At 37.4% G+C, this 16,938-nt stretch overlaps 1 protein-coding gene across 2 annotated transcripts in view; it reads left to right on the forward strand.

Moving 5' to 3' along the window:
• The window catches only part of LOC121368314 (serine-aspartate repeat-containing protein F-like), a 50,598-nt gene that overhangs the window by 6,304 nt on the left and 27,356 nt on the right, over window positions 1–16,938 (forward strand). For both annotated transcript variants that reach the window (XM_041492994.1, XM_041492995.1), the window contains exons 3-7: window positions 955–3,080; window positions 4,653–4,760; window positions 7,765–7,872; window positions 10,890–10,997; window positions 15,687–15,794. In XM_041492994.1, coding sequence (XP_041348928.1) covers window positions 1,356–3,080; window positions 4,653–4,760; window positions 7,765–7,872; window positions 10,890–10,997; window positions 15,687–15,794 — 2,157 coding nt within the window. In that variant the 5' untranslated portion in view covers window positions 955–1,355. The remainder of the gene's footprint in view (window positions 1–954; window positions 3,081–4,652; window positions 4,761–7,764; window positions 7,873–10,889; window positions 10,998–15,686; window positions 15,795–16,938) is intronic.

The raw sequence follows: 16,938 nt of genomic DNA on the forward strand, positions 1-16,938 counted from the left end.
TGATGCTTTGGCCACCCCACGGGTCTCTCTCCAGGACACATGCGTCTCTGTAGCGTTCACCCCTCCTACGCCACACCCTCACTCTGCCATCCGAGTTGGAAACGCATAACCGGCTCTCGTCAGAGAAGACTATCAACCTCCATTGTTGATGCCGCCAATGTTGGTGCTGTGTAGCCCACTGTAGTCGTGTCTGACGGTGGCGGGCGGTGAGGACAGGTCCTCGAGCGGGACGTCGGCAAAACAGGTTGTTGGCGGCCAGTCGACGTCGTACCGTGTCGTCACTGATGGGTCGCTTTCCAGTGCCAATGGTCATGCTGGCCGTTCTGAAGCAATCATGGAGGTGTTGCCGGTTGATGTAGCGGTCCTGCCTGGGCGTGGTCACCCGGGGGCGCCCGCTGCTGTGACTGTCTGCAGTGCTGTTGGTGTTGATGTACCGCTGCTGTAGATGATGGATGGTGCTGACATGGACATTGTAAGCGTTAGCAACAACCAGGGCACGCTGCCCGGCTTGCAATCGGCCGATAGCTTGTTCTCTCTGCGCTGCTGACAATCGGGTCATACCTGATGCGTGCAAATTACGAATGCCAGGAACGCGGTTCAAGTTGGTTTTTATACCCATAACCTCCACAAGATGCACGTGCATTTCGGTTTTCATGACAATTGTTTGCGACTGCCACCCACGGCCTTCGAGACAGGTGCGTTTTGGCATGTCGTTTCATGGAAAGTTGAAAGGGTACCTGCAATTTGGGTCTCAGTCATAAACCAGCATGTCTTGTAATATTGACAGTTACATCCCCGAAATAAATTGTTATAATTTACCATATAGAAATGACATTTAAAAATCTCGCGTTTCTTTTGCGGTTCAGTATATGTATGCGTTTTTCAATCATCGTTAACTGTTGGATCTGATTATGAGAACTAAATGTACCATTGAATATAATATTATCTTTGCAGAGACAGTCACTGGAAAAGGTTACAGATTCTGAAACTGCTGCCAAGAAGAAAAACAAAAAGAATGCTTTGCCATCAATGAAATTACCAGTCAAACTGGGGCTCGGTCTGGGTCTCCGCAACGTGGTACTAAACCAGGGTCCTCTCCAGCTAAAAACAGGCATGGAGGCAAAAAGGTGAAGACTGTAGCTGCACACAAAAGGACAATTCGGATTGAGCCAAAGGGTCTGGAAGGAAACGAAGCGTCAGTAACAGACTTATCACTGGTTGTTGAAGACTCTGACACAGGCACACCTGATGAACAAAAGAAAAGTAGTGTAAATCTGTCTTCAAAGAAAAAGGTCAAGCCAAGTAAAAAATCTGGTGAGCCAAAAATTGTAGCTAATGGACAAAAAACAACACTTATGAAAAAGCAAAGTCCACGGATGATGAAGTTGCATGAAGCAGTTGATTTAGTCATAAACTCTGATGTGTCAGTAAGTGATGAGGAAAGTAGTGTAGGAAAAGCAAAAAGCAAACGACGAAGGACAAAGAAATCTGCCATAGTGGACACCAGCTCAGAATCTGAAGAAGAACATCTTCAAAAAAAAAGAAGAAAGAGAAAGATTGTTTCTGATGACGATGGCTCAGATTTAAATGAAACACTCTATACCAAAGATACCCCAAGGAAAGATTTCTCTCGTAGAAAGGTTGAAAAGCAATGTTCTGATGATGAACCAGATAAAGATGAAGACCTGTCTGGGTCTAGTGATGATCAGAATTATGGATCTCATAGAGCAGTGAAGAGTAAAAAAGTAAAATCAAAACGATTTGCAGCTGGTAAATCGTCTGATGATGAAAAAAGTTCTAGTTTTGTATCCAGTAAGGATTTGTCACCAGTTAAAAAGAAGAATTCGTTAAAAAAGAAACAGCTAACCAGTCAGCCAGGCTCTGCGAAAAAACGTCCATCTGTAAAAGATAATAATGTTGATGGACATGACTCTGAAGGCAAAACACATGTGTTTTCAGTGTCTGAAAGTGACAGTGAGCGTGATAAACAGATGAAGAAGGACTTGGATCTCAAAATCATGGGACGAAAACTGAAGACAATATATGAAGGTATCCCGAAAACTAAGCAGAATGAGAGCAGAACTTCAGGACTGTACATCGAGTCTGAAGATGACCTGCCTTTAGTGAAGTACAGGTCAGACGATGAGATCGATGAAGATGATCTCCCCCTGAAACAAAAGAAGAACAAGACATCTGGGTCTAAGCAGTTGTCATTGTCAAGTAAGAAAAGGTCTAAAGTTGTTAAGTGTAGTGACTCTGAAGATGATTCAGATGTGTCGAGTGGGGAAGATGAAAAACCAGCATTAATACGCGCTAAACAGACAAAGAGGAAATCTGAAAAGAAGTCTAAAGTGGATGAGGAAGTCGGAATCATTTCTGATAGTGATTCTGATTCAGTAATGAAAAAGAATAAACCTTCAAAAGACAAACCGATCATGTGTGAATCTGGTGGTGATTCAGAAGAAGACATTCCTCTATCAAAACAGAGAACATTGAAAGATGCTCATACTGGGTTTCCACTGAATAAAGGTAAAGCTGAAACCAAGTCTCTGGTGGTGGAAGACGGTACCAAAAAACGAGGTGTGAAAAGAAAAAACAACAGCAGTCTGAACAGTAAGAGGGAATCAAAAAATGCAAAGTCAAGGAAACGAAGAAAGGTTGATCGTGATTCTTCCTCGTGTGAAGAATCCAGCTCGGCCGCTGAAGTGGACAGCTCTGAAGGTGAAGAAACCTCTCTCTCTTCATTGAAGAAAAGTAAGAGTAATGTGACTTGCCAGGCTGTTTCCAGCTCAGACGATGAAGTACCCGCCTCTGCATCACAGATTAGTAACACTAGTACAAGTAGCAGACGGTCTTCTAGGGCCAAAGCAGACGTACGAAATGTACCTGTGACCAGTGACAGTGATGTCGATAAACAGTCTGACTGTGTTGTGGATGGTGGGGACGGCTCGGACATTGAGGTGGATTCGGACATGGACTCTGAGAATCACTCTGGTCAGGAGAAGTCTGCTTCCAGTGATGGTGGTGAGGAGGAGGAGTTTACTAGGCAAAAGAAGATAACACATTTAAGAAAAAAGACGGTAATACATCATTCTAGCAGTGATCAGGTTTGAGAATATATTGCCAATAAATGTCCTTATGAACATATGCTGTTATTTTATACCCACATGAACACATCATACGGTACTGCCATTTCATAACAACGTGAACACATCATACGGTACGGCCATTTCATAACAACGTGAACACATCATACGGTACGGCCATTTCATAACAACGTGAACACATCATACGGTACGGCCATTTCATAACAACGTGAACACATCATACGGTACTGCCATTTCATAACAACGTGAACACATCATACGGTACGGCCATTTCATAACAACGTGAACACATCATACGGTACGGCCATTTCATAACAACGTGAACACATCATACGGTACGGCCATTTCATAACAACGTGAACACCTCATACGGTACGGCCATTTCATAACAACGTGAACACATCATACGGTACGGCCATTTCATAACAACGTGAACACATCATACGGTACGGCCATTTCATAACAACGTGAACACATCATACGGTACTGCCATTTCATAACAACGTGAACACATCATACGGTACTGCCATTTCATAACAACAATAACACATCATACGGTACTGCCATTTCATAACAAGATGAACACATCATACGGTACTGCCATTTCATAACAAGATGAACACATCATACGGTACTGCCATTTCATAACAAGATGAACACAATAACACATCATACGGTACTGCCATTTCATAACAAGATGAACACATCATACGGTACTGCCATTTCATAACAACATGAACACATCATACGGTACTGCCATTTCATAACAACATGAACACATCATACGGTACTGCCATTTCATAACAACATGAACACATCATACGGTACTGCCATTTCATAACAGCTCTGATGGTACAGCTCTCCTGGTGTGTGATGGGTTGTAGGATCAATCGTCCTCTATGGTACATTAGAGGCTGTAGTGTGTACTGTCCTGTCTGTAGGAAAGTGCATATAATAGATCACTTTCTGCTTTATTGGTAGGATTAGCCTATGTTCTCTGAACCAAGTGTTGAAATAACTGATAAACACAAAATAGCTTCAGTTTAAAAATCGGCTTGTGTCGTTAAACAAATATTTATTTCAGTTCCTTTCCACAATCCCATATTTGGAAAGATTTATTCTTCCAACAAGCCATGGTTAAAAGTATTGTGTTTGGGCATATTAATATATATATTATATCACCTAGAGTTGGCCTCATAACTGTATGTTGTACTTATACATAGATTAGTAAAAGGGGAGCCATTGGGTTTTTTTATTTTCAGGATGGTTGGAGGTTGGGGGGGGGGGGGGGGGGGGTCTGGGGATGGTGATAGTGTTTTTTTTGTTTTTTTTGGGGTTTTTTTGTTTTGTTTTCCCGAATCTACAACTGTTTGCAGGCTGGTCTCTTTATATTCATCTTTGATGTTGTCTATAATGTATGTAAGTATGTATGGTCAGATTTAGATACGGTTCAGTTATGTAACTGGAACTGTCGTCATGTAAAATGGATTTCAATAAGTCATTGATTGTTGATAATGTAGATTATTTGATGTTTTACGTTGCTAGGTTACCAGCGATTCCAATTCAACATCAGATTCCGATGCTGCTCTTGCCACTGCAACGAAAAAGAAAAAGTCTTCACCGAAAACCCAGCAAAATACCAGCAAGTCTAAAGTGAGATTCTCTTGGGTTAAATTTACAATATAACTACAACACTCCCTGAATGCTTGTGAGATCAATATTACTACAGTAACAGTGAAACTCCTCTGACCTGGACACTCACAGTGGCAAGTAAAAAGTTTGGTTTTAATGGGTATTCATTTTAAGAGAGGTTTTGTCATTCCATGTCAAATCAACAAATGGCCCACGCACTTCGGTCTTTTTTGTCTATGAAGTCCACCCCAATCACTGCATAAGTGTAAAGTTTTACATCTATGTGCTGTTTAGTTGTGGAATAACACCCTTCCGAAATAAGAAAAATGTCAGATTGGGAACATTTTCAATGAAATAAAAACAATGTGGGTTAACTTCAAAAATCCTGAAACTGAGCTCATTTTATAGCTAGTGTGATGTAGTTTGTGTGTGCCAAATTTCATCATCTATATAGAAGCCCTTCTTGGGAAATATGTCTTTCAATTATGCATGATTTCAGCATCTGCAAAGCATAACTAGTTGTATTATTAAAATATTTTCTCATTGTTAAACTGCTGACATTTCAAAAATATAATGGATGGATCAAATGACATTTTGTGTGTGTGTGTGTGTGTGCTTACATGTGTGCTTACATGTGTGCTTACATGTATGTATGCAGTATAATATGTATGAATGGATGTATATGTATGTATGTATGTATTTAATACCATGTAAGAGTGTCATGTAGTCTTTATTAAGTTATTAGCATTTCATCTTTAGAAACAGTGTTGTGACTACAGTTCATGCCAGGTTTGTTTTATGTCTTTCATCCTTTTGATCCAGATAATACTGGCGGCCATTTGTTGTGGTTGATGCATTTAGTAGACACAGAATACACTGGAGTGACACGTAGCAGTTGTCTTCTCTTTCTGGCCAGTGAAATGATCTTGCTGGACCATGAGGATGCATGGATGAAATTTGAAAATCTTCATGTTCCTTGGATATATTTCTTATATGGCCAACCCACCACTTTCCATCATATAAACGGGCAACGTGCTTTCCAATTTCACACCGTTTCCAACTGACAGGCAGTGCTGGTTTTTTATTTCTAACATCCTTATTTATTACTGTTAGCAGGTCTGTCTCAAATGCTTGTTCACTGTTAGTGTTTTAAGACCCTTAGTCACAGATTTATTGTGAACTTTCCTAGGATCACAACACGATTTCTGGAAGAAGACATATTTGGTGATATAGATTTGCTTATGGTGTAAGCATGGAGTCCCATTTTCAACCTCAGGGAGGTCTGTTCGAAGTCGCAAAAGTTCTTTGATATTTTCATCTAGATCAGAAAGTTTCAATTCATGTTTTCTACAGAACTTAGTTCGATGACTTTGTCTTCAGATCCATAAGCACATGTACAGGGAGCTAAACATATAGACATACTTGCCAAATGATATCAGTCACTAATTTATAATGTTCTTGGGGAAAAAAAGAAAGAAGAAAAGCCACACATTTCACCAATGTCAATCTTGAATATTTGGACATCATGCTGTTTTGGAAAATTTTCTAATATATACAGTTTGTGAGGTTTCTAAACAATTTTTTTGTACTCGTGGTCATACTATACAAGCAACAGTAAAAATACTTCACCGATTCCAACTCCAAGGGGTTAAATGAGCTTATGTTTTTGGTGTTACTGAAGAAAATATTTCATCCTGTAAACAATTACTAATCTTAAATCTATATAAGTAGCAAAGTGACTGAAATATGGGTGTTTTATAATTAGAAAATACATTAACCATGTAACTGGTTATATCCTCCGAAATGCTTTGCATATGCTGAAGTCATGCATAATTGAAAGATAAATTTCCCAAGAAGGGCTTCTATATGGATAATGAAATTTGGCACACACAAACTACATCACATTAGCTATAAATTGAGCTCAGTTTCAGGATTTTTGAAGTTAACCCACATTGAGTTTTTTGTCATTGAAAATGTTCCCAATCCGACATTTTTCTGATTTCGGAAGGGTGTTATTCCATAACTAAACAACACATAGATGTAAAACTTTACAGTTATGCAGTGATTGGAGTGGACTTCATAAACAAAAATGATTATGTGTGTGCAGTGAATGTGAGACATTGTTTTAGTCTGGAAAATGGGTGCTCGTGAAGTAAACTTGCATTTTCGACATTTTTCATTTGTATCCAGTCATTCAATCTGATGACTGAAAAGCACCAGTCTGCTATAAATCAGTCCTTTATAACCTCCCTAGTGTCCATGCAAACTTTCAGGGCTCTGAGTCCATTATGTCCTAAGATAATAGGTCTTGAAATATAGCAGGAAGATTACGGCAGCCATTTTTCAGCTAAATTTAACTCTTACCATAGTTAGGAAAATGTCCATTACTTCAAAACTATTTGAAATACAGAACTCAAACTTGAGATTTGTTAAGTGGATAACTGAGGCATGTTTGGTACAAATTTCAAGTGAATCTGAGACCGAAGTGCATGGGCGACCTCAAATATTTGTTGATTTGACATGGAATGACCCTGTATTGATACTTAAAATGACTGAAAAACATCCAGTTTTGAAGGAATTCTGTTTACTTAGGGTTCAGTTTGGATGTGTTTCACAGTTTGTTTTATTATTTGTGTTATCCGATTCTCCACTTGAGCAATTTTGAAGTTTAACACATAATTTGACAATTTTTTTATATCACCTAAGAGTTCACCCTGGGTATGTTCATTGCAATTGTTATACATAGATCAATGTAAAAGGCGAGTCAGGAGTTGGTTTCTTATTTTTGGGGAAGTTAGGGATGCCTGGTCTTTTTTAATTATTATGTTTTCAAGAATCTACAACTGTGTGCAAGTTGTTACCTCTTAATATTCAAGTCTGATGTTGCCTGTAGTGTATGTATGATTTATTGGCGTGGTCAGGTTTTGATAAGGTTCAGTAATGTTAATGGAATTGTGATCATGTAAACTTACGTTCAGTCATTGACGTGCGATAATGTTGATTATTTGATGTTTTACGTTGCTAGGTTACCAGCGATTCCAATTCAACATCAGATTCCGATGCTGCTCTTGCCACTGCAACGAAAAAGAAAAAGTCTTCACCGAAAACCCAGCAAAATACCAGCAAGTCTAAAGTGAGATTCTCTTGGGTTAAATTTACAATATAACTACAACACTCCCTGAATGCTTGTGAGATCAATATTACTACAGTAACAGTGAAACTCCTCTGACCTGGACACTCACAGTGGCAAGTAAAAAGTTTGGTTTTAATGGGTATTCATTTTAAGAGAGGTTTTGTCATTCCATGTCAAATCAACAAATGGCCCACGCACTTTGGTCTTTTTTGTCTATGAAGTCCACCCCAATCACTGCATAACTGTAAAGTTTTACATCTATGTGCTGTTTAGTTGTGGAATAACACCCTTCCGAAATAAGAAAAATGTCAGATTGGGAACATTTTCAATGAAATAAAAACAATGTGGGTTAACTTCAAAAATCCTGAAACTGAGCTCATTTTATAGCTAGTGTGATGTAGTTTGTGTGTGCCAAATTTCATCATCTATATAGAAGCCCTTCTTGGGAAATATGTTTTTCAATTATGCATGATTTCAGTATCTGCAAAGCATTTCTGAGGGTATAACTAGTTGTATTATTAAAATATTTTCTCATTGTTAAACTGCTGACATTTCAAAAATATAATGGATGGATCAAATGACATTTTGTGTGTGTGTGTGTGTGTGTGCTTACATGTGTGCTTACATGTATGTATGCAGTATAATATGTATGAATGAATGGATGGATGTATATGTATGTATGTATGTATGTATTTAATACCATGTAAGAGTGTCATGTAGTCTTTATTAAGTTATTAGCATTTCATCTTTAGAAACAGTGTTGTGACTACAGTTCATGCCAGGTTTGTTTTATGTCTTTCATCCTTTTGATCCAGATAATACTGGAGGCCATTTGTTGTGGTTGATGCATTTAGTAGACACAGAATACACTGGAGTGACACGTAGCAGTTGTCTTCTCTTTCTGGCCAGTGAAATGATCTTGCTGGACTATGAGGATGCATGGATGAAATTTGAAAATCTTCATGTTCCTTGGATATATTTCTTATATGGCCAACCCACCACTTTCCATCATATAAACAGGCAACGTGCTTTCCAATTTCACACCGTTTCCAACTGACAGGCAGTGCTGGTTTTTTATTTCTAACATCCTTATTTATTACTGTTAGCAGGTCTGTCTCAAATGCTTGTTCACTGTTAGTGTTTTAAGACCCTTAGTCACAGATTTATTGTGAACTTTCCTAGGATCACAACACGATTTCTGGAAGAAGACATATTTGGTGATATAGATTTGCTTATGGTGTAAGCATGGAGTCCCATTTTCAACCTCAGGGAGGTCTGTTCGAAGTCGCAAAAGTTCTTTGATGTTATCATCTAGATCAGAAAGTTTCAATTCATGTTTTCTACAGAACTTAGTTCGATGACTTTGTCTTCAGATCCATAAGCACATGTACAGGGATCTAAACATATAGACATACTTGCCAAATGATATGTCACTAATTTATAATGTTCTTGGGGGAAAAAAAGAAAGAAGAAAAGCCACACATTTCACCAATGTCAATCTTGAATATTTGGACATCATGCTGTTTTGGAAAATGTTCTAATATATACAGTTTGTCAGGTTTCTAAACAATCTTTTTGTACTCGTGGTCATACTATACAAGCAACAGTAAAAATACTTCACCGATTCCAACTCCAAGGGGTTAAATGAGCTTATGTTTTTGGTGTTACTGAAGAAAAAATTTCATCCTGTAAACAATTACTAATCTTAAATCTATATAAGTAGCAAAGTGACTGAAATGTGGGTGTTTTATAATTAGAAAATACATTAACCATGTAACTGGTTATATCCTCCGAAATGCTTTGCATATGCTGAAGTCATGCATAATTGAAAGATAAATTTCCCAAGAAGGGCTTCTATATGGATAATGAAATTTGGCACACACAAACTACATCACATTAGCTATAAATTGAGCTCAGTTTCAGGATTTTTGAAGTTAACCCACATTGAGTTTTTTGTCATTGAAAATGTTCCCAATCCGACATTTTTCTGATTTCGGAAGGGTGTTATTCCATAACTAAACAACACATAGATGTAAAACTTTACAGCTATGCAGTGACTGGGGTGGACTTCATAAACAAAAATGATTATGTGTGTGCAGTGAATGTGAGACATTGTTTTAGTCTGGAAAATGGGTTCTCGTGAAGTAAACTTGCATTTTCGACATTTTTCATTTGTATCCAGTCATTCAGTCTGATGACTGAAAAGCACCAGTCTGCTATAAATCAGTCCTTTATAACCTCCCTAGTGTCCATGCAAACTTTCAGGGCTCTGAGTCCATTATGTCCTAAGATAATAGGTCTTGAAATATAGCAGGAAGATTACGGCAGCCATTTTTCAGCTAAATTTAACTCTTACCATAGTTAGGAAAATGTCCATTACTTCAAAACTATTTGAAATACAGAACTCAAACTTGAGATTTGTTAAGTGGATAACTGAGGCATGTTTGGTACAAATTTCAAGTGAATCTGAGACCGAAGTGCATGGGCGACCTCAAATATTTGTTGATTTGACATGGAATGACCCTGTATTGATACTTAAAATGACTGAAAAACATCCAGTTTTGAAGGAATTCTGTTTACTTAGGGTTCAGTTTGGATGTGTTTCACAGTTTGTTTTATTATTTGTGTTATCCGATTCTCCACTTGAGCAATTTTGAAGTTTAACACATAATTTGACAATTTTTTTATATCACCTAAGAGTTCACCCTGGGTATGTTCATTGCAATTGTTATACATAGATCAATGTAAAAGGCGAGTCAGGAGTTGGTTTCTTATTTTTGGGGAAGTTAGGGATGCCTGGTCTTTTTTAATTATTATGTTTTCAAGAATCTACAACTGTGTGCAAGTTGTTACCTCTTAATATTCACGTCTGATGTTGCCTGTAGTGTATGTATGATTTATTGGCATGGTCAGGTTTTGATAAGGTTCAGTAATGTTAATGGAATTGTGATCATGTAAACTTACGTTCAGTCATTGACGTGCGATAATGTTGATTATTTGATGTTTTACGTTGCTAGGTTACCAGCGATTCCAATTCATCATCAGATTCCGATGCTGCTCTTGCCACTGCAACGAAAAAGAAAAAGTCTTCACCGAAAACCCAGCAAAATACCAGAAAGTCTAAAGTGAGATTCTCTTGGGTTAAATTTACAATATAACTACAACACTCCCAGGGGTTTCCCTAGAGCGATAAGCCGACACGGCCCGTGCTCCCTTAGCCAGCCACGTAAGTGCCTTCATGTCTGGTAAGCGCCTTAACTGCAGGACCGTGTCGGCTTAATTTGTAACATGTATACAAAACAATGGAGCTCTGATCCGTAACGTCATTCACCACACATTATCGCACTTCCATTTGGTATCTCTGCAATTCTTTAGATGTTCACTTTGAGGTCCATTGATCGCACCGTTTTAATTGTTGGCGGGCTTGTGCTGGTCACGTGGTACAGGTGATCGGCTACTACTAATCCGCCAGATAACTGCTTGTTGTAATAATGTCTGTATGCTTGGGAATTACGCATCAAGACAAATCAAAGAAAATACCTATTAATTGAATAAACATCTTTGAAGGTGAAATTCTTGAGTAAAACATGTCACTATTAATCCTGGTATATATTTACCATATCGAAACCGTAACTACGTTGTTATTTGCTAAAATGAACGGTCACGGATCGACCAAAAAAATAGCATAATAGCGATCTCACGACCGGTAACGAGAAACGGTCTTATCCAGAATACAGCGTATGCCTTATGATGTTTGCTAATTTTAATAATCAAGGTTATTAATTTTAACGGCATGCATTCGACATGTATGACAGCAATGTGACGGTGATTCAATGTCTGGAAGATATGTAACTTGCTATTTTAATTTTGTAGTCTTTGAACCAAAGTAATAAAAACAAACCGACAATGCATGTCAATTTGAATACAAATGCCACTTCAGGGCCGAAATTCAGGGCCGAAATACATGTCGGCTATCCCAAGGGCTGAGTTCAGCCAGACCGAGCGAAAACAAAACGTTCGCTACACTGGTTTGTGCGCTTCACGTTAAACCAAATGGACACGACGGACACCAATCAAATAGTTCGCGAACGTTAGGAAGAACGTTTGTTGGCTGAACTGAGGAAAGCTCTCGGCGTAATATACGTCACGCTTCAGTCAGCTGACACCCACGTGTCAAGAGACAACGTTGCGAACATTAAACAATACGATTACACAGATGTAAATCTTGATGTAAATTTGTAGAAAAACAATAGTTGTTTGCATCAATGAATACCAACTGCAGTTTCGGTTATTTCCTTTGTCTTTGTTAATTTTGTACCTTTGGTCGTTAGCACGCATGCAGATTGCGATCGCGGGAAATGAACATGCAGTATTTATACAAATTGCATTTAAACGTACACTAAATTAGTTTACAATAATCATATTTGTTAGATAATGCTAGATATATATTTGTGAAACTGTGAGGTGACATTTAATAAGTTAGCTGGATTTTAAAAAGACCGTAAAATTTTCTTTTATTAACGTTTTTTAAAAATATATAAATGGAATATACTGTGAAGTCAGCATTCTTAGCTTAGGTATTTTACAAGCAGAAATGACAATAAGCATTTAACACGACTCTAAAATCAACAGCAACAACATGGTGCAAATTATGAAATTGTTGTGGGTGGGGAATTGATGGGTTATTTAAAAAAAACACCCCATGATTTAATGGATTCAAGGCAAACACTTAACTGTTCTCAATCCACTACCCCACTTCTTTTGGCTTGATTTTTGTGTTATAATGATGCTAAATATGTAAGCGCCTTAAAAAAATCCTGGGGAAAGGCCTGACTCCCTGAATGCTTGTGAGATCAATATTACTACAGTAACAGTGAAACTCCTCTGACCTGGACACTCACAGTGGCAAGTAAAAAGTTTGGTTTTAATGGGTATTCATTTTAAGAGAGGTTTTGTCATTCCATGTCAAATCAACAAATGGCCCACGCACTTCGGTCTTTTTTGTCTATGAAGTCCACCCCAATCACTGCATAACTGTAAAGTTTTACATCTATGTGCTGTTTAGTTGTGGAATAACACCCTTCCGAAATAAGAAAAATGTCAGATTGGGAACATTTTCAATGACAAAAAACCTAATGTGGGTTAACTTCAAAAATCCTGAAACTGAGCTCAATTTATAGCTAATGTGATGTAGTTTGTGTGTGCCAAATTTCATTATCCATATAGAAGCCCTTCATGGGAAATTTATCTTTCAATTATGCATGACTTCAGCATCTGCAAAGCATTTCTGAAGGTATAACTAGTTGTATTATTAAAATATTTTCTCATTGTTAAACTGCTGACATTTCAAAAATATAATGGATGGATCAAATGACATTTTTTGTGTGTGTGTGTGTGTGTGCGCTTACATGTGTGCTTACATGTATGTATGCAGTATAATATGTATGAATGAATGAATGGATGGATGTATATCTATGTATGTATGTATTTAATACCATGTAAGAGTGTCATGTAGTCTTTATTAAGTTATTAGCATTTCATCTTTAGAAACAGTGTTGTGACTACAGTTCATGCCAGGTTTGTTTTATGTCTTTCATCCTTTTGATCCAGATAATACTGGTGGCCATTTGTTGTGGTTGATGCATTTAGTAGACACAGAATACACTGGAGTGACACGTAGCAGTTGTCTTCTCTTTCTGGCCAGTGAAATGATCTTGCTGGACTATGAGGATGCATGGATGAAATTTGAAAATCTTCATGTTCCTTGGATATATTTCTTATATGGCCAACCCACCACTTTCCATCATATAAACAGGCAACGTGCTTTCCAATTTCACACTGTTTCCAGCTGACATGCAGTGCTGGTTTTTTATTTCTAACATCCTTATTTATTACTGTTAGCAGGTCTGTCTCAAATGCTTGTTCACTGTTAGTGTTTTAAGACCCTTTGTCACAGATTTATTGTGAACTTTCCTAGGATCACAACACGATTTCTGGAAGAAGACATATTTGGTGATATAGATTTGCTTATGGTGTAAGCACGGAGTCCCATTTTCAACCTCAGGGAGGTCTGTTCGAAGTCGCAAAAGTTCTTTGATGTTATCATCTAGATCAGAAAGTTTCAATTCATGTTTTCTACAGAACTTAGATCGATGACTTTGTCTTCAGATCCATAAGCACATGTACAGGGAGCTAAACATATAGACATACTTGCCAAATGATATCAGTCACTAGTTTATAATGTTCTTGGGGAAAAAAAGAAAGAAGAAAAGCCACACATTTCACCAATGTCAATCTTGAATATTTGGACATCATGCTGTTTTGGAAAATTTTCTAATATATACAGTTTGTGAGGTTTCTAAACAATTTTTTTGTACTCGTGGTCATACTATACAAGCAACAGTAAAAATACTTCACCGATTCCAACTCCAAGGTGTTAAATGAGCTTATGTTTTTGATGTTACTGAAGAAAATATTTCATCCTGTAAACAATTACTAATCTTAAATCTATATAAGTAGCAAAGTGACTGAAATGTGGGTGTTTTATAATTAGAAAATACATTAACCATGTAACTGGTTATATCCTCCGAAATGCTTTGCATATGCTGAAGTCATGCATAATTGAAAGATAAATTTCCCAAGAAGGGCTTCTATATGGATAATGAAATTTGGCACACACAAACTACATCACATTAGCTATAAATTGAGCTCAGTTTCAGGATTTTTGAAGTTAACCCACATTGAGTTTTTTGTCATTGAAAATGTTCCCAATCCGACATTTTTCTGATTTCGGAAGGGTGTTATTCCATAACTAAACAACACATAGATGTAAAACTTTACAGCTATGCAGTGACTGGGGTGGACTTCATAAACAAAAATGATTATGTGTGTGCAGTGAATGTGAGACATTGTTTTAGTCTGGAAAATGGGTTCTCGTGAAGTAAACTTGCATTTTCGACATTTTTCATTTGTATCCAGTCATTCAGTCTGATGACTGAAAAGCACCAGTCTGCTATAAATCAGTCCTTTATAACCTCCCTAGTGTCCATGCAAACTTTCAGGGCTCTGAGTCCATTATGTCCTAAGATAATAGGTCTTGAAATATAGCAGGAAGATTACGGCAGCCATTTTTCAGCTAAATTTAACTCTTACCATAGTTAGGAAAATGTCCATTACTTCAAAACTATTTGAAATACAGAACTCAAACTTGAGATTTGTTAAGTGGATAACTGAGGCATGTTTGGTACAAATTTCAAGTGAATCTGAGACCGAAGTGCATGGGCGACCTCAAATATTTGTTGATTTGACATGGAATGACCCTGTATTGATACTTAAAATGACTGAAAAACATCCAGTTTTGAAGGAATTCTGTTTACTTAGGGTTCAGTTTGGATGTGTTTCACAGTTTGTTTTATTATTTGTGTTATCCGATTCTCCACTTGAGCAATTTTGAAGTTTAACACATAATTTGACAATTTTTTTTATATCACCTAAGAGTTCACCCTGGGTATGTTCATTGCAATTGTTATACATAGATCAATGTAAAAGGCGAGTCAGGAGTTGGTTTCTTATTTTTGGGGAAGTTAGGGATGCCTGGTCTTTTTTAATTATTATGTTTTCAAGAATCTACAACTGTGTGCAAGTTGTTACCTCTTAATATTCACGTCTGATGTTGCCTGTAGTGTATGTATGATTTATTGGCATGGTCAGGTTTTGATAAGGTTCAGTAATGTTAATGGAATTGTGATCATGGAAACTTACGTTCAGTCATTGACGTGCGATAATGTTGATTATTTGATGTTTTACGTTGCTAGGTTACCAGCGATTCCAATTCAACATCAGATTCCGATGCTGCTCTTGCCACTGTAACGAAAAAGAAAAAGTCTTCACCAAAAACCCAGCAAAATACCAGAAAGTCTAAAGTGAGATTCTCTTATTGGTGTAAAGTTTACAATATAACTACAACACTCCCTGAATGCTTGTGAGATCAATATTACTACAGTAACAGTGAAACTCCTCTGACCTGGACACTCACAGTGGCAAGTAAAAAGTTTGGGTTTAATGGGTATTCATTTCAAGAGAGGTTTTGTCATTCCATGTCAAATCAACAAATGGCCCACGCACTTCGGTCTTTTTTGTCTATGAAGTCCACCCCAATCACTGCATAAGTGTAAAGTTTTACATCTATGTGCTGTTTAGTTGTGGAATAACACCCTTCCGAAATAAGAAAAATGTCAGATTGGGAACATTTTCAATGAAATAAAAACAATGTGGGTTAACTTCAAAAATCCTGAAACTGAGCTCATTTTATAGCTAGTGTGATGTAGTTTGTGTGTGCCAAATTTCATCATCTATATAGAAGCCCTTCTTGGGAAATATGTCTTTCAATTATGCATGACTTCAGCATCTGCAAAGCATTTCTGAAGGTATAACTAGTTGCATTATTAAAATATTTTCTCATTGTTAAACTGCTGACATTTCAAAAATATAATGGATGGATCAAATGACATTTTTTGTGTGTGTGTGTGTGTGTGTGTGTGTGTGTGCACTTACATGTGTGCTTACATGTATGTATGCAGTATAATATGTATGAATGGATGGATGGATGTATATGTATGTATGTATGTATTTAATACCATGTGAGAGTGTCATGTAGTCTTTATTAAGTTATTAGCATTTCATCTTTAGAAACAGTGTTGTGACTACAGTTCATGCCAGGTTTGTTTTATGTCTTTCATCCTTTTCATCCAGATAATACTGGCGGCCATTTGTTGTGGTTGATGCATTTAGTAGACACAGAATACACTGGAGTGACACGTAGCAGTTGTCTTCTCTTTCTGGCCAGTGAAATGATCTTGCTGGACTATGAGGATGCATGGATGAAATTTGAAAATCTTCATGTTCCTTGGATATATTTCTTATATGGCCAACCCACCACTTTCCATCATATAGACAGGCAACATACTTTCCAATTTCACACTGTTTCCAGCTGACAGGCAGTGCTGGTTTTTTATTTCTAAAAACATCCTTATTTATTACTGTTAGCAGGTCTGTCTCAAATGCTTG

Source organism: Gigantopelta aegis, chromosome 3 (genome assembly GCF_016097555.1).
Source record: "Gigantopelta aegis isolate Gae_Host chromosome 3, Gae_host_genome, whole genome shotgun sequence".
Lineage (NCBI taxonomy): Eukaryota > Metazoa > Mollusca > Gastropoda > Neomphalida > Peltospiridae > Gigantopelta > Gigantopelta aegis.